The sequence below is a fragment of the Bubalus kerabau genome, chromosome 12 (genome assembly GCF_029407905.1).
Source record: "Bubalus kerabau isolate K-KA32 ecotype Philippines breed swamp buffalo chromosome 12, PCC_UOA_SB_1v2, whole genome shotgun sequence".
In the NCBI taxonomy this organism is placed as follows: domain Eukaryota; kingdom Metazoa; phylum Chordata; class Mammalia; order Artiodactyla; family Bovidae; genus Bubalus; species Bubalus kerabau.
Genome location: NC_073635.1, coordinates 71,528,427 through 71,555,264, shown reverse-complemented (window position 1 = coordinate 71,555,264; position 26,838 = coordinate 71,528,427). Strand labels below are relative to the sequence as shown.

At 41.1% G+C, this 26,838-nt stretch overlaps 1 protein-coding gene across 1 annotated transcript in view; it reads right to left on the bottom strand.

Annotated features, from left to right (window-relative positions):
- The window catches only part of LOC129624242 (ATP-binding cassette sub-family C member 4-like), a 194,663-nt gene that overhangs the window by 130,802 nt on the left and 37,023 nt on the right, over positions 1 to 26,838 (bottom strand). The window contains exons 9-11 of the mRNA XM_055541903.1: positions 24,494 to 24,595; positions 13,789 to 13,878; positions 2,333 to 2,524 (exon numbers count right to left, since the gene is read on the bottom strand). Coding sequence (XP_055397878.1) covers positions 2,333 to 2,524; positions 13,789 to 13,878; positions 24,494 to 24,595 — 384 coding nt within the window. The remainder of the gene's footprint in view (positions 1 to 2,332; positions 2,525 to 13,788; positions 13,879 to 24,493; positions 24,596 to 26,838) is intronic.

Below are 26,838 nucleotides of genomic sequence, written 5' to 3'. Positions count from 1 at the left end.
TTAATAACCTCAGATATGCAGATGACACCACCCTTATGGCAGAAAGTGAAGAGGAACTAAAAAGCCTCTTGATGAAAGTGAAAGTGGAGAGTGAAAAAGTTGGCTTAAAGCTCAACATTAAGAAAACGAAGATCATGGCATCTGGTCCCATCACTTCATGGGAAATAGATGGGGAAACAGTGTCAGACTTTATTTTTGGGGGCTCCAAAATCACTGCAGATGATGAGTGCAGCCATGAAATTAAAAGACACTTACTCCTTGGAAGGAAAGTTATGACCACCCTAGATAGCATATTCAATAGCAGAGACATTAGTTTGCCAACAAAGGTCCGTCTAGTCAAGGGTATGGTTTTTCCAGTGGTCATGAATGGATGTGAGAGTTGGACTGTGAAAAAGGCTGAGCACCAAAGAATTGATGCTTTTGAACTGTGGTGTTGGAGAAGACTCTTGAGAGTCCCTTGGACTACAAGGAGATCCAACCAGTCCATTCTGAAGGAGATCAGCCCTGGGATTTCTTTGGAAGGAATGATGCTAAAGCTGAAACTCCAGTACTTTGGCCACCTCATGCGAAGAGTTGACTCATTAGAAAAGACTCTGATGCTGGGAGGGATTGGGGGCAGGAGGAGAAGGGGACGACAGAGGATGAGATGACTGGAAGGCATCAGTGACTCAATGGACATGAGTCTGAGTGAACTCTAGGAGTTGGTGATGGACAGGGAGGCCTGGCGTGCTGTGTTTCATGGGGTCGCAAAGAGTCGGACATGACTGAGCAACTGAACTGAACTGAACTGAACTGATGGGACCAGATGCTATGATCTCAGCTTTTTTAATACTGAGTTTTTAAGCTGCCTTTTTCACTCTCCTCTTTCACCTTCATCAAGAGGCTCTTTAGTGCCCCTTCATTTTCTCCTATTAGAGTGGTATCATCTGCATATCTGAGGTCATTGGTATTTCTCCCAGCAATCTTATTTCCAGCTTGTAAACTCATCCAGACATCACTTCATGGGAAACAGATGGGGAAACAGTATCAGAGTTTATTTTGGGGAGCTCCAAAATCACTGCAGATGGTGACTGCAGCCATGAAATTAAAAAATGCTTACTCCTTGGAAGGAAATTTATGACCAACCTAGATAGCATATTGAAAAGCAGAGACATTACTTTGCCAACAAAGGTCCGTCTAGTCAAGGCTATAGTTTTTCCTGTGGTCATGTATGGATTTGATAGTTGGACTGTGAAGAAGGCTGAGCACCAAAGAATTGATGCTTTTGAACTGTGGTGTTGGAGAAGACTCTTGAGAGTCCCTTGGACTACAAGGAGATCCAACCAGTCCATTCTGAAGGAGATCAGCCCTGGGATTTCTTTGGAAGGAATGATGCTAAAGCTGAAACTCCAGTACTTTGGCCACCTCATGTGAAGAGTTGACTCATTGGAAAAGACTCTGATGCTGGGAGGGATGGCGGCAGGAGGAGAACGGGACAACAGAGGATGAGATGGCTGGATGGCATCACTGAATCGATGGACGTGAGTCTGAGTGAACTCCGGGAGTTGGTGATGGACATGGAGGCCTGGTGTGCTGCGATTCATGGGGTTGCAGTCGGACACGACTGAGCGACTGAACTGAACTGAAACTCATCCAGCCTGGATGGATGATGTATTCTGCATATAAGTTAAATAGACAGGGTAACAGTATACAGCTTTGTCCTACTCCTTTTTCAATTTTGAACCAGTCAGTGGTTCCACATAAGATTCTAACTGTTCTTGTCTTGCATACAGGTTTCTCAGGAGACAGGTAAGATGGTCTGGTATTCTCATCTCTCTAAGACTTTTCCACCATTTGTTATGATACACTCAGTCAAAGGCTCTAGTGCAGGCAATGAAACAGAAGTAGATGTTTTCTCGGAATTCCCTTTCTTTCTCTATCCAGAGAATGTTGGCAATTTGTTCCTCTACCTTTTCTGAATCCAGCTGGTACATCTTGAAGTTCTCAATTCAAGTACTGCTGAAGCCTGGCTAGAGGATTTTGAGAATTACCTTAATAGCATAGGGAAGTGAGCACAAATTTTTTAACTGGCCATTAAAAAAAGAACCTAAAGGTGAATACCACTTCACCAAATGAAACAAAGGTGTTCTGTGATCATTATTATCACATTAGGATTAAAACAGCAGCATATATGACTGCACATTTACCAAGAAGACCAGCTTAACATATTAAAAAACAAAGACCTTTCAAATTCAAAAAAATAAAAAAAGAACTTTAAACAAATCTTATAGCTTAAGCCAACACTCTCATTATTTGAAATTGGAGCATATGCAGCTCAAAAGCCATTACTCACCTCTTCCAAAGCACAAGCCTTTATTACTTCTTCAAATCGTTCTTCTTCATATTTCTTCCCAAATAAAATGTTACTCCTCACAGTTCCTGGAAACACCCAGGGCTGCTGAGAAACATACACGATCCTCCCGTGCACACTGACCTTCCCCTGGCTTGGGGGCAGCTCCCCCAGCAGAGCGCGTAACAGTGAGGACTGCAACAGACGGCAACATACACACGTGAACAGGGTACACTCAGCACGGAACATGCCCCGCAGCACAACCGACCGCACCCTGGTGCTTGATCAATGACATCAGAACAGCTCTGGAAGCCGCAGGAAAACAGTGGAAAAGAGCACTATTGGTGAATGTAAACAAAAAGTTGATAAGGAATATTAACATGATAACAATCTACTCTGCCTGCAGTCCATGGGGTCACAAAGACTCAGACAAGACTGAGCAACTGAACTGAACTGTCTGAGTTCCCCCAGACAAATGCTATACTCAACAAAGACTAAGAATGTTTAACATCTTCTAACAGTATTCTTGCCTTGAGAAGCTCATAAACAGTGTGAATAGGCAAAAAGATATGACACTGAACGATGAAGTTCCCAGGTCAGTAGGTGCCCAATATGCTACTGGAGAAGAGTGGAGAAATAACATCAGAAAGAATGAAGAGACAGAGCCAAAGTGAAAACAACATCCAGATGTGGATGTGCCTAGTGATGGAAGTCAAGTCCACTGCTGTAAGAGCAATGTTGCATAGGAACTTGGAACGTTAAGTCCATGAATCTAGGTAAATTAGAAGTGGTCAAACAGGAGATGGCAAGATTGAACATCGACATTTTAGGAATACATGAACGAAAATGGACTGGAATAGGCAAATTAACTCAGATGACCATTATATCTACTACTGTGGGCAAGAATCCCCTAGGAGAAATGGAGTAGCCATCATAGTCAACAAAAAAGCCGAAAATGCAGTACTTAGGTGCAATCTCAAAAACAACAGAATGATCTCTGTTTCCAAGGCAAACCATTCAATACCACAGTAATCCAAATCTATGCCCAAGCCACTAATGCTGAAGAAGCTGAAGTTGAACAGTTCTATGAAGACCTACAAGACCTTCTAGAACTAACATCCAAAAAAGATGTCCTTTTAATTATAGGTGACTGGATTGCAAAAGTAGGAGGTTAAGAGATACCTGGAGTAACAGCCAAGTGTGGCCTTGGAGCACAAAATGAAGTAGGGCAAAGGCTAATAGAGTATTGCCAAGAGAATGCACCGATCAGAGCAGACACTCTCTTCTAACAACACAAGAGAAGACTCTATACATGGACATCACCAGATGACCAATACTGAAATCAGATTTATTATATTCTTTGCAGCCAAGGATGGAGAAGCTCTAAACTGTCAGGAAAAACAAGACTTGGAGCTGACTGTAGCTCAGATCATTAACTCTTCATCATCAAATTCAGACTTTAATTGAAGAAAGTAGGGGGAAACAGTAGACCATTCAGGTATGACCTAAATCAACCCCCTTATGATTATACAGTAGAAGTGACAAATAGATTCAAGGAATTAGATCTGATAAACAGAGTACCTGAAGAACTATGAACAGAGGTTCATCATACTGTACAGAAGGCAGAGATCAAGACCACCGCACAAAAAAAAAAAAAAAAAAAAAAAAAAGAAAGAAAGAAAAAGCAAAATTCTTTCTTTGGAAGTGGTTGTTTGAGGATAACTTAGAAATAACTGAGAAAAGAGGAGAAGCAAAAGGCAAAGGAGAAAAGGAAAGATATACCCAACAGAATGCAGAATTCCAAAGAATAGCAAGAAGAGATAAGAAAGCCTTCCTCAGTGATCAGTACAAAGAAATAAAGGAAAACAATAGAAGGAAAGACAAAATATCTCTTCAAGAAAATTAGAGATACCAAGGGAACATTTCATGCAAAGATGGGCTCGATAAAGGACAGAAATGGTATGAACCTAACAAAAGCAAAAGATATTAAGAAGAGGTGGCAAGAATGCACAGAAGAACTGTACAAAAAAGATCTTCACAACCCAGATAATCATGATGGTGTGATCACTCACCTAGAGCCAGACATCCTGGAATGTAAAGTCAAGTGGACTTAGGAAGCATCACTACGAACAAAGCTAGTGGAAGTGATAGAACTAAAGTTGAGCTATTTCAAATCCTAAAAGATGATGCTGTGAAAGTGATGCACTCAATATGCCAGCAAATTTGGAAAACTCAGCAGTGGACACAGGACTGGAAAAGGTCAGTTTTCATTCCAATCCCACAGAAAGGCAATGCCAAACAATGCTCAAACTACCACACAATTGGACACATCTCACATGCTAACAATGTAATGCTCAAAACTCTCCAAGCCAGGCTTCAGCAATATGTGAAACACGAATTTCCAGATGTTCAAGCTCATTTTAGAAAAGGCAGAGGAACCAGAGAACAAACTGCCAACATTTGTTAGATCATCGAAAGAGCAACAGAGTTCCAGAAAAACATCTCAGATCACATCAGATCAGATCAGTTGTTCAGTCGTGTCCGACTCTTTCGACCCCATGAGTCGCAGCATGCCAGGCGTGCCTGTCCATCACCAAATCCCGGAGTTCACCCAGACTCAGGTCCATCGAGTCAGTGATGCCATCCAGCCATCTCATCCTCTGTCATCCCCTTCTCCTGCCCCCAATCCCTCCCAGCATCAGAGTCTTTTCCAATGAGTCAACTCTTCACATGAGGTGGCCAAAGTACTGGAGTTTCAGCTTTAGCATCATTCCTTCCAAAGAAATCCCAGGGCTGATCTCCTTCAGAATGGACTGGTTGGATCTCCTTGTAGTCCAAGGGACTCTCAAGAGTCTTCTCCAACACCACAGTTCAAAAGCATCAATTCTTTGGTGCTCAGCCTTATTCACAGTCCAACTATCAAATCCATACATGACCACAGGAAAAACCATAGCCTTGACTAGACGGACCTTTGTTGGCAAAGTAATGTCTCTGCTTTTGAATATGCTATCTAGGGTGGTCATAACTTTCCTTCCAAGGAGTAAGTGTCTTTTAATTTCATGGCTGCAGTCGCCATCTGTAGTGATTTTGGAGCCCAGAAAAATAAAGTCGGACACTGTTTCCACTGTTTCCCCATCTATTTCCCATGACGTGATGGGACCGGATGCCATGATCTTTGTTTTCCGAATGTTGAGTTTTAAGCCAACTTTTTCACTCTCCACTTTCACTTTCATCAAGAGGCTTTTTAGTTCCTCTCCACTTTCTGCCATAAGGGTGGTGTCATCTGCATATCTAAGGTTATTGCTATTTCCCCCGAAAATCTTGATTTCAGCTTGTGCTTCATCCAGCCTGGCATTTATCATGATGTACTCTGCATATGAGTTAAATACACAGGGTGACAATATACAGCCTTGATGTACTCCTTTTCCTATCAGGAAACAATCTGTTGTTCCATGTCCAGTTCTAACTGTTGCTTCCTGACCTGCATACAAATTTCTCAAGAGGCAGATCAGGTGGTCTGGTATTCCCATCTCTTTCAGAATTTTCCACAGTTTATTGTGATCCACACAGTCAAAGGCTTTGGCATAGTCAATAAAGCAGAAATAGATGTTTTTCTGGAATTCTCTTGCTTTTTCCATGATCCAGCAGATGTTGGCAATTTGATCTCTGGTTCCTCTGCCTTTTCTAAAACCAGCTTGAACATCAGGAAGTTCATGGTTCACGTATTGCTGAAGCCTAGCTTGGAGAATTTTGAACATTACTTTACTAGCGTGTGAGATGAATGCAATTGTGTGGTAGTTTGAGCATTCTTTGGCATTGCCTTTCTTTGGGATTGGAATGAAAACTGACCTTTTCCAGTCCTGTAGCCACTGCTGAGTTTTCCAAATTTGCTGGCATATTGAGTATAGCACTGTCACAGCATCATTTTTCAGGATTTGGAATAGCTCAACTGGAATTCCATCACCTCCACCAGCTTTGTTCATAGTGATGCTTTCTAAGGCCCACTTGACTTCACATTCCAGGATGTCTGGCTCTAGGTCAGTGATCACACAATCATGATTATCTGGATCGTGAAGATCTTTTTTGTACAGTTCTTCGGTGTATTCTTGCCATCTGTTCTTAATATCTTCTGCTTCTGTTAGGTCCATACCATTTCTGTCCTTTATCGAGCCCATCTTTGCATGAAATGTTCCTTTGGTATCTCTGATTTTCTTGAAGAGATCTCTAGTCTTTCCCATTCTGTTGTTTTCCTCTATTTCTTTGCATTGATCACTGAAGAAGGCTTTCTTATCTCTCCTTGCTATTCTTTGGAACTCTGCATTCAGATGTTTATATCTTTCCTTTTCTCCTTTGCTTTTCGATTCTCTTCTTTTCACAGCTATTTGTAAGGCCTCCCCAGACAGCCATTTTGCTTTTTTGCATTTCTTTTCCATGGGGATGGTCTTGATCCCTGTCTCCTGTACAATGTCATGAACCTCATTCCATAGTTCCTCAGGCACTCTAGCTATCAGATCTAGGCTCTTATATCTATTTCTCACTTCCACTGTATAATCATAAGGGATTTGATTTATGTCATACCTGAATGGTCTAGTGGTTTTCCCTACTTTCTTCAATTTAAGTCTGAATATGGCAATAAGGAGTTCATGGTCTGAGCCACAGTCAGCTCCTGGTCTTTTTTTTTTGTTGACTGTATAGAGCTTCTCCATCTTTGGCTGCAAATAATATAATCAATCTGATTTTGGTGTTGGCCATCTGGTGATGTTCATGTATAGAGTCTTCTCTTGTGTTGTTGGAAGAGTGTTTGTTATGACCAGTGCATTTTCTTGGCAAAACTCTATTAGTCTTTGCCCTGCTTCATTCCGTATTCCAAGGCCAAATTTGCCTGTTACTCCAGGTGTTTCTTGACTTCCTACTTTTGCATTCCAGTCCCCTATAATGAAAAGGACATCTTTTTTAGGTGTGAGTTCTAAAAGGTCTTGTAGGTCTTCATAAAACCATTCAACTTCAGCTTCTTCACTGTTACTGTTTGGGGCATAGACTTGGATTACTGTGATATTGAATGGTTTGCCTTGGAAATGAACAGAGATCATTCTGTCTCTGCTTTATTGACTATGCCAAAGCCTTTGACTGTGTGGATCACAACAAACTGTGGAAAATTCTTCAAGTGATAAGAATACCAGAACACCTGACCTGCCTCCTGAGAAATCTGTATGCAGGTAAGGAAGCAACAGTTAGAACTGGACATGGGAAAACAGACTGGCTCCAAATCAGGTAAGGAGTACGTCAAAGCTGCATATTGTCACCCTGCCTATTTAACTTATATGCAGAGTACATCATGAGAAATGCCAGGCTGGATGAAGCACAAGCTGGAATCAAGATTGCCGGGAGAAATATCAATAGCCTCAGATATGCAGATGACACCACCCTTATGGCAGAAAGTGAAGAGGAACTAAAAAGCCTCTTGATGAAGGTAAAAGAGGAGAGTGAAAAATTTGGTTTAAAGCGCAACATTCAGAAAACAAAGATCATGGCATCTGGTCCCATCACTTCATGGAAAATACATGGGGAAACAGTGGAAACAGTGTCAGACTTTATTTTGGGGGGCTCCAAAATCATTGCAGATGGTGAGTGCAGCCATGAAATTAAAAGACGCTTACTCCTTGGAAGGAAAGTTATGACCAACCCAGATAGCATATTCAAAAGCAGAGACATTACTTTGCCAACAGAAGTCTGTCCAGTCAAAGCTATGGTTTTTACAGTAGTCAAGTATGTATATGAGAGTTGGACTATAAAGAAAGCTAAGTGCTGAAGAATTGTTGCTTTTGAACTGTGGTGTTGGAGAAGATTCTTGAGAGTCTCTTGGACTTCAAAGCAATCCAAACAGTCAATCCTAAAGGAAATCAGTCCTGAATATTCATTAGAAGGACTGATACTGAAGCTGAAACTCTAATACTTAGGCTGCCTGATGCGAAGAACTGACTCGTTGGAAAAGATGCTGGGAAAGATTGAAGGCAGGAGGAGGAGGGGTTTGAAGGCAGATTGAAGGCAGGACTACAGAGAATGAGATGGTTGGATGGCATCACCAACTCGATAGGCATGAATTTAAGCAAGCTCAGAGAGTCAGTGATGGACAGGGAAGGTTGGCATACTGCAGTCCATGGTGTCAGAAAGAGTTGGACATGACTGAGCAACTTAACTGAACTAGCAGACAGCCCAGCAGGATGTATATTTTCTGTATCAGATGTTTATGCAGTTGTTCCTGCATCTGGGTATCTTTTACTTGACAAACACATGTTCTTAAAAAGTTATGTGGGGACTTCCCTGGTGGTCCAGTGTTTAAGAGTCCACCTTCCAGGATGGGGGGAAGGGATAGTTAGGGAGTTCAGAATGGACAGGTACCCACTGCTATATTTAAAATGCATAACCAACAAGGACCTACGGTATAGCACAGGGAAGTCTGTTCAATGTTTTGTAGCAACCTGGATGGGAGGGGATTTGGGATGAGAATGGATACATAGGTATATGTATGGCTAATATATTCCCTCCTCTGTTCACCTGAAACTATCACAACATTGTTAATTGGCTATGCTGCTGCTAAGTCACTTCAGTCGTGTCTAACTCTGTGCGACCCCATAGATGGCAGCCCACCAGGCTACCCCATCCCTGGTATTCTCCAGGCAAGAACACTGGAGTGGGTTGCCATTTCCTTCTCCAATGCATGAAATTGGCTATACCCCAATAAAAAATAAAAAGTTAAAAAATAATAATTACATCTAAATAATAAACACAGAAAGGAAAAAAAAAAAAAGAATCTGCCTTCCAATGCCAGAAGTTCTGGTGAGGGAACTAACATCCTATATGCCCAGGGCAACTAAGCCCACATGCCACAATTAGAGATCCCATGCACTGCAAACAAAACCTAATACAACTAAATGAATAAATATATATATATATTTTTTAATTTTTAAAAAGCTATGTGTGAAGAATATATCCAAAGATTATTAATTGAAAGAACTCTAAAGTTGTTGTGTTTAAAGAACAAAAGTCCATTATGCCCAGGGAGCTCAAATCCAGTGCTCCATGACAACCTAGATGGGTGGATGGGGTGGGAGATGGGAGAGAGGTTCAAGAGGGAGGTGGCATATGTACCTACGCCTGACTCATGTAGATATATGGCAGAAACCAACACAATATTGTAAAGCAATTATCTTCCAATTAAAAATAAATAAATTTTTGAAAGAGTCCATTACGGAGGAAATCATCACCTTCTCATGTACATATGCCACATTTAGGTTTCTGTATTTTGTGGTACAAAACACAGGAAACTAAGTACTCATACACTTAGTAAGTCCTTCAAATCTCTTGTAACACAGAGAAATGACATATCTGTGTCTACACCATCAGAGCACTCACCACATTGGGCTAAAATAACCTGCCTACCTCTCTGTCTCACCCCAGAACCTGGTTGTCTCTGGAGGGCAGAGGTATCAGGGTCTTGCTCATGTCTGTATCTTTACCTCCAGCACATGGTTACACATTCACTACAAGTGCACTAACAGGACTGAATCAAGTCAGGTGAGGAAACACTCAAGCTTCCTTGAGGAGATTTCACCACCTCCAGAGTTCCTGGAGAGGCCCCTGTGACAAAAGGAAGACCCACTAACTGTCTCTATCCACGCTGTACAGCTGTCACATAAATAATCTCCTTCACTGAGACATTCAAACTCCCGACAGTTCAGTTCAGTTGCTCAGTTGTGTCCCATTCTTTATGACCCCATAAACCTCAGCACGCCAGGCCTCCCTGTCTATCACCAACTCCTGGAGTCTACCCAAACCCATGTTGATTAAGTCAGTGATGTCATCTAACCATCTCATCCTCTGTCGTTTCCTTCTCCTCCTACCCTCAAACTTTCCCAGCATCGGGGCCTTTTCCATTGAGTCAGCTCTTTGCATGAGGTGTCCAAAGTATTGGAGTTTCAGTTTCAACATCAGTCATTCCAATGAATACCCAAGACTGATTTACTTTAAGATGGACTGATTGGATCTCCTTGCAGTCCAAGGGACTCTCAAGAGTCTTCTCCAATACCACAGTTCAAAAGCATCAATTCTTCTGTGCTCAGCTACCTTTATAGTCCAACTCTCACATCCATACATGACCACTGGAAAAACCATAGCCCTGACTAGATGGAACTTTGTTGGCAAAGTAATGTCTCTGTTTTTTATTTTTTTTTATTATTTTTAATTTTATTTTATTTTTTAACTTTACAGTATTGTATTGATTTTGCCATATATTGAAATGAATCCGCCACAGGTATACACATGTTCCCCATACTGAACCCTCCTCCCTCCCCATACCATCCCTCTGGGTCATCCCATTGCACCAGCCCCAAGCATCCAGTATCATGCATCGAACCTGGGCCGGCGACTTGTTTCATATATGATATTATACATATTTCAATTCCATTCTCCCAAATCATCCCACCCTCTCCCTCTCCCACAGAGTCCAAAAGACTGTTCTATACATCAGTATCTCTTTTGCCTCTGGTTTTTAATATCCTATCTAGGTTGGTCATAACTTTCCTTCCAAGGAGCAAGCATCTTTTAATTTAATGGCTGAAATAACCATCTGCAGTGATTTTGGAGCCCCCCAAAATAAAGTCTGACACTGTTTCCACTGTTTCCCAATCTATTTGCCATGAAGTGATGGGACCAGATGCCATGATCTTAGTTTTCTTAATGTTGAGATTTAAGACAAATTTTTCACTCTCCTCTTTCACTTTCATCAAGAGGCTCTTTAATTTTTCTTCACTTTCTTCCATAAGGGTAGTGTCATCTGCATATCTGAGGTTATTGATATTTCTCCTGGCAAACTTGATTCCAGCTTGTGCTTCATCCAGTCCAGCGTTTCTCATGATGTACTCTGCATATGAGTTAAATAAGCAGAGTGACAATATACAGCCTTGACATTCTCTTTTCCTATTTGGAACCAGTCTGTTGTGCCATGTCCAGTTCTAACTGTTGCTTCCTGACCTGCATACAGATTTCTCAAGAGGCAGGTCAGGTGGTCTGGTATTCCCATCTCTTTCAGAATTTTCCACAGTTGATTGTGATCCACACAGTCAAAGGCTTTGGCATTGTCAATAAAGCAGAAATATATGTTTTTCTGGAACTCTCTTGCTTTTTGCATGATCCAGCAGATGTTGGCAATTTGATCTCTGCCTTTTCTAAAACCAGCTTGAACATCAGGAAGTTCACGGTTCATGTATTGCTGAAAGCCTGGCTTGGAGAATTTTGAGCATCACTTTACTAGCGTGTGAGATGAGTGCAATTGTGCGGTAGTTTGAGCATTCTTTGACATTGCCTTTCTTTGGGATTGGAATGAAAACTGACCTTTTCCAGTCCTGTAGCCACTGCTGAGTTTTCCAAATTTGCTGGCATATTGAGTATAGCACTGTCACAGCATCATCTTTCAGGATTTGAAATTGCTCAACTGGAATTCCATCACCTCCACCAGCTTTGTTCATAGTGATGCTTCCTAAGGCCTGCTTGACTTCACATTCCAGGATGTCTGGCTTTAGGTGAGTGATCACACCATCATGATTATCTGGGTCATGAAGATCTTTTTTGTACAGTTCTTCTGTATATTCTTGCCACCTCTTCTTAATATCTTCTGCTTCTCTTAGGTCCCTACCATTTCTGTCCTTTATTGAGCCCATCTTTACATAAAATATTCTGTTGATTTCTCTGATTTTCTTGAAAAGATCTCTAGTATTTCCCATTCTATTGTTTTCCTCTATTTCTTTGCATTGATCGATGAAGAAGACTTTCTCATCTCTTCTTGCTGTTCTTTGGAACTCTGCATTCAAATGGGAATATCTTTCCTTTTCTCCTTTGCTTTTCACTTCCATTCTTTTCACAGCTATTTGTAAGGCCGCCTCCTACAGCCATTTTGCTCTTTTGCATTTCTTTTTCTTGGGATGGTCTTGATTCCTGTCTCCTGTACAATGTCACGAACTTCCATCCATAGTTCATCAGGCACTCTATCTATCAGATCTAGGCCCTTAAATCTATTTTTCACTTCCACTGTATAGTCCTAAGGGATTTGATTTAGGTCATACCTGAATGGTCTCGTGGTTTTCTCAACTTTCTTCAATTTCAGTCTGAATTTGGCAATAAGGAATTCATGATCTGAGAGACAGTCAGCTTCCAGTCTTGTTTTTGCTCACTGTATAGAGCTTCTCCATCTTTGGCTGTAAAGAATATAATCAATCTGATTTGGGTGTTGACCATCTGGTGATATCCATGTGTAGAGTCTTCTCTTGTGTTGTTGGAAGAGGATGTTTGCTAGGACCAGTGAATTCTCTTGTCAAAACTCTATTAGCCTTTGCCCTGCTTCATTCTGTACTCCAAGCCAAATTTGCCTGTTACTCTAGGTGTTTCTGTGGAGGTGTTCTAGAGAGGTCTGACAGAATGTGGTGCACTGGAGAAGGGAATGGCAATCCACTTCAGTACTCTTGCCTTGAGAACCCCATGAACAGTATGAAAAGGCACAAATATAGGACGCTGAAAGATGAACTCCCCAGGTCAGTAGGTGCCCAATATGCTACTGGAGATCAGTGGAGAAATAACTCCAGAAAGAATGAAGGGATGGAGCCAAAGCAAAAACAACACCCAGTTGCGGATGGTACTGGTGATAGAAGCAAGGTTCGATGCTGTAAAGAGGAATATTGCATAGGAACCTGGAATGTTAGGTCCATGAATCAAGGTAAATTGGAAGTGCTCGAACAGGAGATGACAAAAGTGAATATCAACATTCTAGGAATCAGTGAACTAAGATGGACTGGAATGGGTGAATTTAACTCAGATGACCATTATATCTACTACTGTGGGAAGGAATCCCTTAGAAGAAATGGAGTGGCCATCATAGTCAACAAAAGAGTCTGAAATGCAGTACTTGGATGCAATCTCAAAAACGACAGAATGATCTCTGCTCGTTTCCAAGGCAAACCAATATCACGGTAATCCCAGTCTCTGTCCTGACCAGTAATGCTGAAGAAGCTGAAGGTGATCAGTTCTATAAAGACCTACAAGACCTTCTAGAACTAACACCCAAAAAAGATGTCCTTTTCATTATAGGGGACTGGAATGCAAAAGTAGGAAGTCAAGAAACACCTGGAGTAACAGGCAAATTTGGCCTTGGAGTACAGGATTAAACTCCCAACAGGCAGTTCCCAACTGTGCAATGTGAAGCACAAAGAAGGAAAACACTGTGCATTTACCCAGGTTTATTTGCCACTAAATCTTCTTACAAAACTAATGTTCCATGGAACACACCTAGAGGAATACTGTTCTAGACACACCCAATTCAAACTGGGTCACACTCAGCTCTGGGCTCCCCTCTGAGAATTTAAAAGGGGCTGTGGTGTTACATCAAGCTGACAAAAGGCATCACAACTTACCTTTCCTGCACCCACAGGTCCCACCACAGCTAACAGTTCTCCGGGTCTGACAGTAAAGGAAAGGCTTTGTAGGGTTGGGGTTTCCGATTCCTGCAAATTAAAGTGTATAAAAATGTATCCATTTCAATAAAGTAACACACATCACTTCTGAAAGTAGAGAAAATAACATAATAGTTATTGATATGCTAACATTAATTCATAATTTTCTCCTTCCTATTTTAAGATACTGTGTCCTGGAGGCTTCTTCATCCAATCCTATCTCTTGGAGGTTTTAAGTAGTTTTAGTTGCCTCTAGGTTGCAGCCCAGGGAGTCATGAAGAGTCAGATACAACTGAGCGACTTCACTTTCACTTTTTACTTTCATGCATTGGAGAAGGAAATGGCAAGCCACTCCAGTGTTCTTGCCTGGAGAATCCCAGGAGCCTGGTGTGCTGCCGGCTATAGGGTCCCACAGAGTCGAACATGACTGAAGCGACTTAGCAGCAGCAGCAGCAGCAGCAGCAGCAGCAGCAGGAAGCTGCCTTCTTTTTATCAGATTTACATATGGGCACAGTTTTAGACACCCACAGAATTTAAGAAGCAGAGATGACAAGGTACCTTCCTGAAATGCAAACTGAATGATATACACTGGTTTATTAAAATAATATACTTAATAGAATATTCAGTGTGGGAAGTTTTTAATCATTTATAAGTTTTCATCAGGTTTTAACTATCTCATTAATCTCCAAAAAGTGGCAGCATAAGTACCTGGTGTGCCTGGCCCTTTACTAAATAATTTGCTACTGCTGCTGCTAAGCCACTTCAGTCATGTCCGACTCTGTGCAACTCCATAGACGGCAGCCCACCAGGCTCCCCGTCCCTGGGATTCTCCAGGCAAGAACACTGGAGTCGGTTGCCATTTCCTTATCCAATGCATGAAAGTGAAAGTGAAAGTGAAGTCGTGTCCGACCATCAGAGACCCCATAAACTACAGCCTTCCAGGCTCTTCCATCCATGGAATTTTCCAGGCAAGAGTACTGGAGTGGGGTGCCACTGCCTTCTCTGACTAAATAATTTGAAATCTCCACAAATCTCTCCATTTTAATTTGATATAGAATGAACCTCAGTAATGCTCAGCAAGCAAAGGGGTACTTTATATGAAGAAGTCACTCTTGGTAAATTAACTCATAAGTAACAGTCAAAACTATAACAAGAGCTCTAATTCAATACAAACAACCAAAAAAAAAAAAATGGGGAATAAAGAAATTAATTATGACACCATGGGTCAGAGTGATAAAGCCTCAATTTTATATGTGATATATGCATTACTTTTCCTGTCTAAACAGGGGCAATAAAGTACTTCTACTGTAAGAAAAATATAAAACATGAAGGTACATGCGACAACGCATAATCCGCATAATCCAGCTCAAGGGTGAAAGACAACGTACCCAATTACAGGTCACATTCCTGAGAGACTTAGGGTATGTGTGTGTCTTTACACATCTTGAGTGTTAAGAAAATTGTCAGTAACTGCTAAGTCAAAAAGGAAAAAAAAGTGGTTACATGTAATTAGATAAAATGCCCAAAAGACTAAAAGCACAGAGTCTGATTAAAAGTCTGAAAAATCTCCACATTGAAATGTTTCTAGAAATAACAGAACTGATTATACAACATTCACATACTAAAAAAATAACAATGATTTTTCATTACCAAAAAAACTAGTTTCAGATTTTAGGAATGAAAAATCAAGAAGCTAGATTTTAATACACAAGAAACATTTTTTAATGCCTTTTAAGCTTCTCCACTCCTTTCTTTCTGTCTGACACTTGGGATTCCTATTTTACTACTTTTCACTCAGTTATGCCAGCAAAATAGTGAACCACCTACAAACAGTAGCTTCCTATTGCAGCCCCTCAGTCTGTCAAGGACAAAGTTCCCTCCGTGTTCAAGCCTCAGGATCGCGCACTTCTCCAGCGTGACTAGAAGGGGGCAGCATTTGCCAGCTCACGGCTACAGGGTCCCCTCCCCTATTGGTTATCCAGGCTCAGGGGACACTGACTGAACAAGGATCATAATCTGAGCCGGGACTCTGTGCAGACACGTGAGATCTGGAGGCTCTCACAGGACGGTTTGTTTTGCTTGTTTTTTTTTTTTTATTTTTTTTTATTTTTTTATTTTGTTTTGTTTGGCTGCTCTGGATTGTTGTTGTGGTGTGTGGGCTTAGTTGCTCCATAGCATGTGAGATCTTAGTTCCTCAACCAGGGATGGAACCAGAGTCTCGTGTATTGGAAGGTGGATTCTTAACCACTGGACTAGCAGAGATGTCCCTGGATCATTTATTTTAAACCTTAAAGACTGAGACCAAGTCCCATCATTTCATGAATGAGACCTGGGTCCCTGAGCCCTTCCCCACCTGCCCACCTGGCTGTCTAGGGAAGCAGGTTACAGAGCTTACATTTGTCTCCTGCCATCCAGCCCACCAGGGGCTTCAGACTCAGCTTCTCTCCAAAATCCCAAAGTCTTCCCCTTCCCCTCCGAGGGCTCCCTCACCCATGACCTAACCTGACAGCCCTAATTACTAACGACCCCAGCAAGGGGCACCGTCCTTGTATAGACAAGGTCTGAAGAAGAGAATAGGGTGTTCTGTACGACAATGTGATTTGCACAGAAGTCTGTGACCATGCTATTAAGCTCTTGAAAGAACAAGATAGTTCATTTTAAATGTTGCATCAGTTCAGTTCAGTTCAGTCGCTCAGTCATGTCCAACTCTTTGCGACCCCATGAATTGCAGCACACCAGGCCTACATGTCCATCACCAACTCCCAGAGTTCACCCAAACTCATGTCCATCGAGTCAGTGATGCCATCCAGCCATCTCATCCTCTGTCGTCCCCTTCTCCTCCTGCCCCCAATCCCTCCCAGCATCAGAGTCTTTTCCAATGAGTCAACTCTTCGCATGAGGTAGCCGAAGTATTGGAGTTTCAGCTTTAGCATCATTCCTTCCAAAGAACACCCAGGACTGATCTCCTTTAGAATGGACCGGTTGGATCTCCTTGCAGTCCAAGACTCTCGAGAGTCTTCTCCAACACCACAGTTCAAAAGCATCAATTCTTTGGTGATCATCTTTCTTCACAGTCCAACTTTCACATCCATATATGACCACTGGAAAAAACCATAGCCTTGACTAGATGGACCTTTGTTGGCAAAGTAATATCTCTGCTTTTGAATATGCTATCTAGGTTGGTCATAACTTTCCTTTCAAGGAGTAAGCGTTTTTTTGTTTTTGTTTTTTAATTTTATTTTATTTTTAAACTTTACAAAATTGTATTAGTTTTGCCAAATATCTAAATGAATCCGCCACAGGTATACATGTGTTCCCCATCGTGAACCCTCCTCCCTCCTCCCTCCCCATACCATCCCTCTGGGTCATCCCGGTGCACTAGCCCCAAGCATCCAGTATTGTGCATCGAACCTGGACTGGCAACTCTTTTCATACATGATATTATACATGTTTCAATGTCATTCTCCCAAATCTTCCCACCCTCTCCCTCTCCCACAGAGTCCATAAGACTATTCTATACATCAGTGTCTCTTTTGCTGTCTCGTATACAGGGTTATTGTTACCATCTTTCTAAATTCCATATATATGCATTAGTATACTGTATTGATGTTTTTCTTTCTGGCTTACTTCACTCTGTATAATAGGCTCCAGTTTCATCCACCTGATTAGAACTGATTCAAATGTATTTTTTTAATGGCTGAGTAGTACTCCATTGTGTATATGTACCACTGCTTTCTTGTCCATTCATCTGCTGATGGACATCTAGGTTGCTTCCATGTCCTGGCTATTATAAACAGTGCTGCAATGAACATTGGGGTACACGTGTCTCTTTCCCTTCTGGTTTCCTCAGTGTGTATGCCCAGCAGTGGGATTGCTGGATCATAAGGCAGTTCTATTTCCAGTTTTTTAAGGAATCTCCACACTGTTCTCCAGAGTGGCTGTACTAGTTTGCATTCCCACCAACAGTGTAAGAGGGTTCCTTTTTTTCTACACCCTCTCCAGCATTTATTGCTTGTAGACTTCTGGATCGCAGCCATTCTGACTGGTGTGAAATGGTACCTCATAGTGGTTTTAATTTGCATTTCTCTGATAATGAGTGATGTTGAGCATCTTTTCATGTGTTTGTTAGCCATCTGTATGTCTTCTTTGGACAAATGTCTATTTAGTTCTTTGGCCCATTTTTTGATTGGGTCATTTATTTTTCTGGAGTTGAGCTGTAGGAGTTGCTTGTATATTTTTGAGATTAGTTGTTTGTCAGTTGCTTCATTTGCTATTATTTTCTCCCATTCTGAAGGCTGTCTTTTCACCTTGCTTAGAGTGTCCTTTGTTGTGCAGAAGCTTTTAAGTTTAATTAGGTCTCATTTGTTTATTTTTGCTTTTATTTCCAATATTCTGGGAGGTGGGTCATAGAGGATCCTGCTGTGATGTATGTCGGAGAGTGTTTTGCCTATGTTCTCCTCTAGGAGTTTTATAGTTTCTGGTCTTACGTTTAGATCTTTAATCCATTTTGAGTTTATTTTTGTGTATGGTGTTAGAAAGTGTTCTAGTTTCATTCTTTTACAAAAGTGGTTGACCAGATTTCCCAGCACCACTTGTTAAAGAGATTGTCTTTAATCCATTGTATATTCTTGCCTCCTTTGTCAAAGATAAGGTGTCCATATGTGCGTGGATTTATCTCTGGGCTTTCTATTTTGTTCCATTGATCTATATTTCTGTCTTTGTGCCAGTACCATACTGGCTTGATAACTGTGGCTTTGTAGTAGAGCCTGAAGTCAGGTAGGTTGATTCCTCCAGTTCCATTCTTCTTTCTCAAGATAGCTTTGGCTATTTGAGGTTTTTTGCATTTCCATACAAATTGTGAAATTATTTGTTCTTGCTCTGTGAAGAATACTGTTGGTAGCTTGATAGGGATTGCATTGAATCTATAGATTGCTTTGGGTAGTATACTCATTTTCACTATATTGATTCTTCCAATCCATGAACATGGTATATTTCTCCATCTATTAGTGTCCTCTTTGATTTCTTTCACCAGTGTTTTATAGTTTTCTATATATTGATCTTTAGTTTCTTTAGGTAGATATATTCCTAAGTATTTTATTCTTTCCGTTGCAATGGTGAATGGAATTGTTTCCTTAATTTCTCTTTCTGTTTTCTCATTATTAGTGTATAGGAATGCAAGGGATTTCTGTGTGTTGATTTTATATCCTGCAACTTTACTATAGTCATTGATTAGTTCTAGTAATTTTCTGGTGGAGTCTTTAGGGTTTTCTATGTAGAGGATCATGTCATCTGCAAATAGTGAGAGTTTTACTTCTTCTTTTCCAATTTGGATTCCTTTTATTTCTTTTTCTGCTCTGATTGCTGTGGCCAAAACTTCCAAAACTATGCTGAATAGTAATAGTCAAAGTGGGCACCCTTGTCTGTTTCCACTGTTTCCCCATCTATTTCCCATGAAGTGATGGGACCAGATGCCATGATCTTCATTTTCTTAATGTTGAGCTTTAAGCCAACTTTTTCACTCTCCTCTTTCATTAATACTGCATAGTTTAGTACAAAAGCAATTCAGTGGACACCTGCACGCACTGGGGGAGGGCACAGGGGACAGAGGGACAGACGCAGCAATGGGCGCCCCAGGTCCACTTGAACACCTGCATGGAGGACGTGACGTCAGGCTCTCCCACCTGCTGCTCTGGACCACGGACTGCCTGGCCACGCTCTGTGTGATGACCGGCTCAGGGCACCACTCTGGCCCTGACGTGACTATAGCCTGGCTTTACTGAGCACCACCACAGGAGCCCCAGTACCGCCACTCCTGAGGGGCACCTCTCCAGAACCAGAAATCCAGGAAACCACAACAGCTATGTTTCCTGTTTTGATGCTAAGGCTGCTAATACTACCTGCTTTGGGACTGAATGGAAGATAAAAGCTACTGTTTACATAATTCAGAGTTAGTGACTGCCAGGTGGTGAACACAAAGTTCTTTCTGTGCCTGCTGTCACACCATTGCCAACTAATTCTACACCTAACACCACAACTCTGCCTTTCCCTCTGCAGCTCCCACCACAGCTGCCACATCAGGTGTAACTAAAACCACTAACTCTGAGCTCACAACTGCACCAAAGTCTGCCTCTGATGCAGCCAGGTTCTTTGGAGGAATTGTCCTTGTCTTGGGTGTGCAAACTGTAATCTTCTTTCTCTATAAATTCTGCAAATCTAAAACACAAAATGACCACACTCTGTGGGCTTCCCTGGTGGCTCAAATGGTAAAGAATCTGCCTGCAATGTGGGAGACCCAGGTTTCATCCCCAGCTGGGGAGGATCCTCTGGAGAAGGGAATGGCAACCCATTCCAGTATTCTTGCCTGGAGAATCCCATGGACAGAGGAGCCTGACAGGCTATAGTCCATAGGGTTGCAAAGAGTCGGACATGACTGAGCAACTAACACTAACCCCACCCTCTGAAAACAGACCTGCTAAATTAACAAGGGCTGGAGTGCAACTCACTGAAACCAATATATTATCTTTCAATATGTCCCATATGGAAGATGCTATTCCAGCATCTTTAATTTTTCAAAGGATGCATATAGGAGCATCACTGATGGAGCTCTCCTATTTTGAAAAAAAAATCAGTTAAATCATTTTGCTCAAAGGGAATATATAAAATATTCTGTATGAATCCCTGTGGCTGTGTTCTTTTACCTTAAATGGCTGCTGCTGTGGGATTAGATTTTCTCTTCTTGACATGCCAACTGTAACTCCATAAGTGATGGAAAACACTGTCCTGTGCAGACAACCTCATGACCCTTTTGCAGTTGTAGTGAAAGTCACTCAGCAGTCCCCAGGCAAGAATACTGGTTGGCTTGCCATTCACTTCTCTAGGGGATTTTCCCGACCCAGGGATCGAACCTGGGTCTCCTGCATTGCAGGAAGATTCTTTACCACTAATCCACCAGGGAAGTCCAATTTAAATGTAGTCGTTTTAAAGCCTGAAAGCTGTATTATTTTTATGGGAACTCAGGATGTACTTTAGTGACCAGAATTGAGAAGAAGGTGCTAAATGAGCATCAATCAGGTGGATTTTTGGCTATTGTTTCAAAAGCGGAATAAATTTCAAAATTTAGTACCCTTAGAGTAAAGTTTTATGCTTGATTATAGTTATTTTTTCTATGTGGAAAAAAAGATGCCATGTTCCAGATTTAAAGAAATGAATGGAAAGGATACAAAAATAGCAAAGTATAACAGATTATTGTTCATACTTGTGAAGCACCTTATATCATTTAGAAATTAAAGAACAATGCCTTAAAGTCTAGACAACCTAAAACGTTGGTGATTCATTATTTCACATTAAAGAAGGGACAAGTTGGTCTGAGGATATAACTGTTGATGTGGGCAATAAAAAATCTGCTTTAAGATACCATACTGTTAGTATTTAACTGAAGAATTAGCTACTTTATTTCAAGCCTGCATAACTTAACAGATTTATACAAAGTCAAAAGCCTTCATCTATCGAACGACCCTAAGTTTTTCTTATGGCTGCTAAAAAGCTTAAAGTTGATTTAATTATCTTTTCCTTTGTACTTCGAAAAAATATCCTAACACTGTTGTACCTTAAAGAGATTTCCACTGAGATTTCCTGAAAAGTAACCTCTATGAGGCAAGAAGGAAGTTGTTTTAAAATCATTTACTAACTCTTTAATGGGACAATCATTTTACGTTTTGACACAGCAAATGGGAGAAGTATAATTTCAGAAAAAAATTTTAGTTCATCAGATTACTGTCGATTTTTAATGATGATTACCCTGGGTAAACAGAGGACTTTTTCATTCTTCTCTATCTTTTTTCAGTTTCAATTTCTGTGGTATAATAAGCATGCATACTTTCATTTCTTTAGTTTCCTTATGAATCACTAGTTTTTACAAGTTTAGAGAGATCCTTCTTCCCTGTCTTTGACACACAGGATTAGTTCAGGGGCTTAAATCAATTTAAAGTGAGTTTTTGTTCACTAAGTCTCCAGGTCACTGAAGCTTTTTTTGTTTTAGTTTCTTTAGCCTACAGTGGCTGAATTTAGCCCTTGGTTTTCAGTATTTTATAGTAAGAAATGACAAGTCACTTTTGACCATTTCTTAAGCCAAAATTTCTTACATTTAGATAATTAAAGGTTCATAAAATGAAGATTTACTATTTCTTCATTGCTTTCTGGTACAGCTACAGTCCGTTTTATTTGAAAGTTTATACATATCCCTAATATTTTCAAATGCCTTAACTGTTTAATATCTCTGGTTTCAAAGGTTTCTGGGAAGAGTTACACTTACATTTTTGTGTCTAGAGCCTGGTAGGCTGCAGTCCATGGGGTCGCTAAGAGTCAGACAGGACTGAGTGACTTCACTTTCACTTTTCACTTTCATGTATTGGAGAAGGATATGGCAACCCACTCCAGTGTTCTTGCCTGGAGAATCCCAGGGACAGGGGAGCCTGGTGGGCTGCCCTCTATGGGGTCGCACAAAGTCGGACACGACTGAAGCAACTTAGTAGCAGCAGCAGTAGTAACAATCTAGGTACCACATGAAAAATGTTATTATAGTGCCATGGCTGTTAGCTTTTAGTGAATATTACAAGAGATAACATTCAATTGAAAATATTTAGAATTTCCATTCTCCCAAAGTGGTAAAAATTAGCTGCAATAGCATAATTATCATTTACCTAGATAGGAATACCTTTGTGTTGCTTTGCTAAGTCACTTCAGGCGTGTCTGACTCTGTGACCCTATGGGCTGTAGCCCGCCATGCTCTTCTGTCCCTGGGATTCTCCAGGCAAGAATATGGGAGAGGGTTGCCATTTCCTTTTCCAAGGAAACCTTGCCACACATTAATGTTCATTGTAGCTATTTTTGTGAAAATGCAGCTGATGAAGCCTCTCATCTCTGTAATTTTGGATACTATTCTAACAGAATCATAATATGCAATTAGTTAGGTTTTACAAGAGCCTTACAACAGAACTCAGTCTTTTCCCCTCTTCCTTTAGCAATTTAGTATCTTGAGTTATTAATAATTTGGATTTTTTTAATCTAGAAGGTATATAGAAACCTTTTCAGATTTTTCATCTGATTTATTCACATAGGCTGTAGTACAACTAAAATCTCTTATTCTACCTTACAGACATTTGCTGCACAGGCAGATACTGTTGTATATATTTTTATTTCAGTTCATTAAAAACTGCAGAACCAATCTGTATCATATACCAAATTGATTTAAAATAAATCTATGTGTTTACTGGGAACTAAAGAAATCTGCTAATGAGTCATACAAAGTATGTACTAGCATTCACACAGAGCAGACTGTATAATGGAATTTTAGTGGTGCTTTCTATAAATGCTTCAAGAGCATTATGCTGAGAAACAGCAAGCAGCAGATAAATCTACTATATTAAGGTAGGAGAAACCATCAGGGAAGGTCAAGCACCATGTGTGAGTTTCCATGGACAGAAGGTGCGGGGACATGGTTTCATGTATCTAGGAACAAATCACTGTGTTGTCGGTGGGGACAGCAGCTGCTGAGTCAGAAGCAGGTGAACAGGATGCAGGATGCACCACAGAGTCACAGGTATGAAAGACAGGGTGAGTCTATAGTCAGGACATGTGCTTTGTGGTCCCCACTCTGACAGCCCGGCTCCTGGGCTCTGCTCTGGAGGGTGGACCCTCTGGTGGAGGTGCCGCCTCCCTGAGTCCCCCTAGCCCTGGCGGTGGGAGCAGCTTCCCGCCTTTGACAACCCCTGGGTCGTCTGGTGCACCATCATTTTGCCCTTTCTGTTTTTTCCTCCCACTTTTATCACCTAAGTAATTAATTCCCTGCATGGAACTCCCTCTCCCGCAGTGGGGTTCTGTTTGCCTGACTAATCCACACTGATACAGGAGGATGAGCACAGAGGACCATGAAACCTGGGATGGGGGGAGCATTTTCATTGGTAAAGGGGCTGCGCTGGGTGTGCAATACTGATAGCTTCTTGAGAGCAGAGACCTGGTTTTTCTGTTTGCCTGAACTTAACAAATAAGCCAAGTATTGGGAATCACCAGCTCTCCCTGTCAACTTGTCATCAAGTGCAGTCCTTTAACTGAGCATCACTGGTGCTCACTATGCCCACCTGCTGTCCCCTCCTACCCTGGCTGCCACTAAAGTATCCAGAACCATCCAGAAGCTCAGGATGCAGGAGACCCCATCCTACCCCACAGCCAAAATCCAGATCATGGCCTCATTCTATGTATAATACAGTGGTCTGATAATCAAGGCAAAAATGTATGCTGATTCCCCAAAGTGCCTTTAACAACCAGTTGTGTATTTGTTAGTTAACCCATTCCACACTGCACTTTGTCTGTCCAATTCCATAAATTCTAACATTACATATGTATGGGCTTTAAGTTCACAATGTGCTAACACTTTGAAAGCTCTCTTGAAAGTGAGAGCGAGAGCAACATGTCAAACATCTTAGGTGGATTTTATATTTAATCATTAGATACAAAACTTAGTCCAAATTTTGAAAATTTTTGTAACATACTTTTGGTTCATGAGGAAGTCACATTTTTTACACCATGGGTGAAATCTAAAAATTCTCCAATAAATTCATGTCACAGTTGTCTGTTAGCATTCAGGATCTTGGAATGAAAGATTTCTTACCTTATTCCAAAAAGCAGTGAAATCTTGCATGTCCACCATCATTTTACCACATGATGGCAGCTGAGTGTTGAGCTGTGGTATTTCATCAAGTAATAAAAAATTCTACAGAAAAGAGGGAAAAAACAGATTGTTGAGCTTCAGGAAGAAAGCACAAACAAAAGGAATTGCTTTCCTGGGATTTACAAACTTTGAACAGTCTACTATTTCACTAACTGTACTTAAAGTATTAGTTCATATCGGAACATATTAAATAATATATGGAATAATATACACTATTATTATAGCTCATGGTTGCAGTGGGAATTCCTAATAATGTGCTTTCACAGCCTCGAGAAATTTCACAGAAATAGCACTTGGAAAAACAGCATATGTTAAGAAACTGTGTTATGATTATTCTTCATGTTTTTCTTAGGATAATAGTCTTTTTACAGACCCCAAGGCCAGACCAAGAAGGGAGTATGACTGGGATCATGAAAGCATGGACCTTGGAACACCAGGTCAAAGTCAGGTATGAACATTGCCTATGCATTTGCTGATTGTTCCCTAGACTTTCCCAGAAGAGAGCAGCCTGGAGTAAAAACAGGGAGATCTGGGCTATGTCAGTGTAGTGTCTTGGGAAAGAAAGATCAAAGAAGGTTTTGTAGTCTGCAATTAGAAATAAAAGCTGGACTCAGAGTGGACTCTGCACCTCAGTCCAATAGATGCTGCAGGTCCCCTGAGTGACTGTACCAGATTTCGTGTTCTGTTTTCATTCTTGTCACTCACTCCCAGACCTTTAGGGTGACACATAGTATATATCAATAAAATCATATAATATAGTGTATTTCTTGCTGTCCAGTCACTAAGCTGTGCCTGACTCTGCAATCCCAAGGACTATAGCACTCCAGGCTCCCCTGTCCTTCACTATCTCCAAGAGTTTGCTCAAATTCATGTTGATTGAGTCAGGGACACTATCTAACCATCTATCTCATCCTCTGTTGTCCCCTTTTCTTCCTGCCTTCAATCTTTCTCAGCATCAGGGTCTTTTCCAATGAGTCTGTTCCTGGCATCAGGTGGCCAAAGAAAGTATTGAAGCTTCAGCTTCAGCACCGGTCCTTCCATTGAATAGTCAGGGTTGATTTCCTTTAGGATTAGCTGGTTTGAACTCTTTACAGCCCAAGGAACTCTCAAGAATCTTCTCCAGCACTACAATTCCAAAGCATCATTTCTTCCATGCTCAGCCTTCTTTGTGTTCCAACTCTCACATCCATACACGACAAGTGGAAAAATTATAGCTTTGACTATACGGACCTTTGTCGTAAAGCAACGTCTCTGCTTTTTAATATGCTGTCTAGGTTGGTCATAACTTTCCTTCCAAGGACTAAGCATCTTTTAATTTCATGGCTGCACTCATCATCTGCAGTGATTTTGGAGCCCTAAAAAATAAAGTCTGACACTGTTTCCACTGTTTCTCCATGTATTGCCATGAAGTGATGAAACCAGATGTCATGATTTTAGTTTTTTGAATGTAGAGTCTTAAGCCGGCTTTTTCACTCTCCTCTTTCACTTTCATCAAGAGGCTCTTTAGTTCACTTTCTGCCATAAGGGTGGTGTCATCTGTGTATCTGGGGTTATTGATATTTCTCCCGGGAATCTTGATTCCAGCTTGAGCTTCATCTAGCCCCGCACTTCACATAATGTACTCTGCATATAAGTTAAATAAGCAAGGTGATAATAAACAGCCTTGACATACTCCTTTCCCAATTTGGAACTAGTCCATTGTTCCAGGTCTGGTTCTAACTGTTGCTTCTTTACCTACATAAAGGTTTCTCAGAGGCAGGTCAGGTGGTTTGATATCCATCTCTTTCAGAGTTTCCCAGTTTGTTGTGATCCACACAGTAAAAAGCTTTAGCATAGTCAATGAAGAGGAAGTAGATGTTTTTCTGGAATTCTCTTGCTTTCTCAATGATCCAATGGATGCTGACAGTGTGATTTCTGGTTCCTCTGCCTTCTCTAGATCCAGCTTGTACATGTGGACGTTCTTAGTTCACATAATGGTGGGGATTACAAATTTGAAAAGAAGAGGGACAACTAGAGAGAAAGGATTAAGCAGTAAATGAAAAAGGTACAGTGTCAAAAAGGCAGATCCAAAAGGCAGGCTCAGACACAAACAAGCAAAACATCTGTGGAGGAAAGAACTAATTTCGAACACAGAGAATTAAGTGAATCTGAGGCCACTCTTCCTATCCAAGGAGCAGGGAGCTCTCAGCAAGTTCCTCCCCTCCAGGCCCAGAGAGGAATCCTGTACCCCAGGACTGAGCAGTCACTGCCAGGTCACTGGAGTCAGCACAGGAGATGCTTCTCCT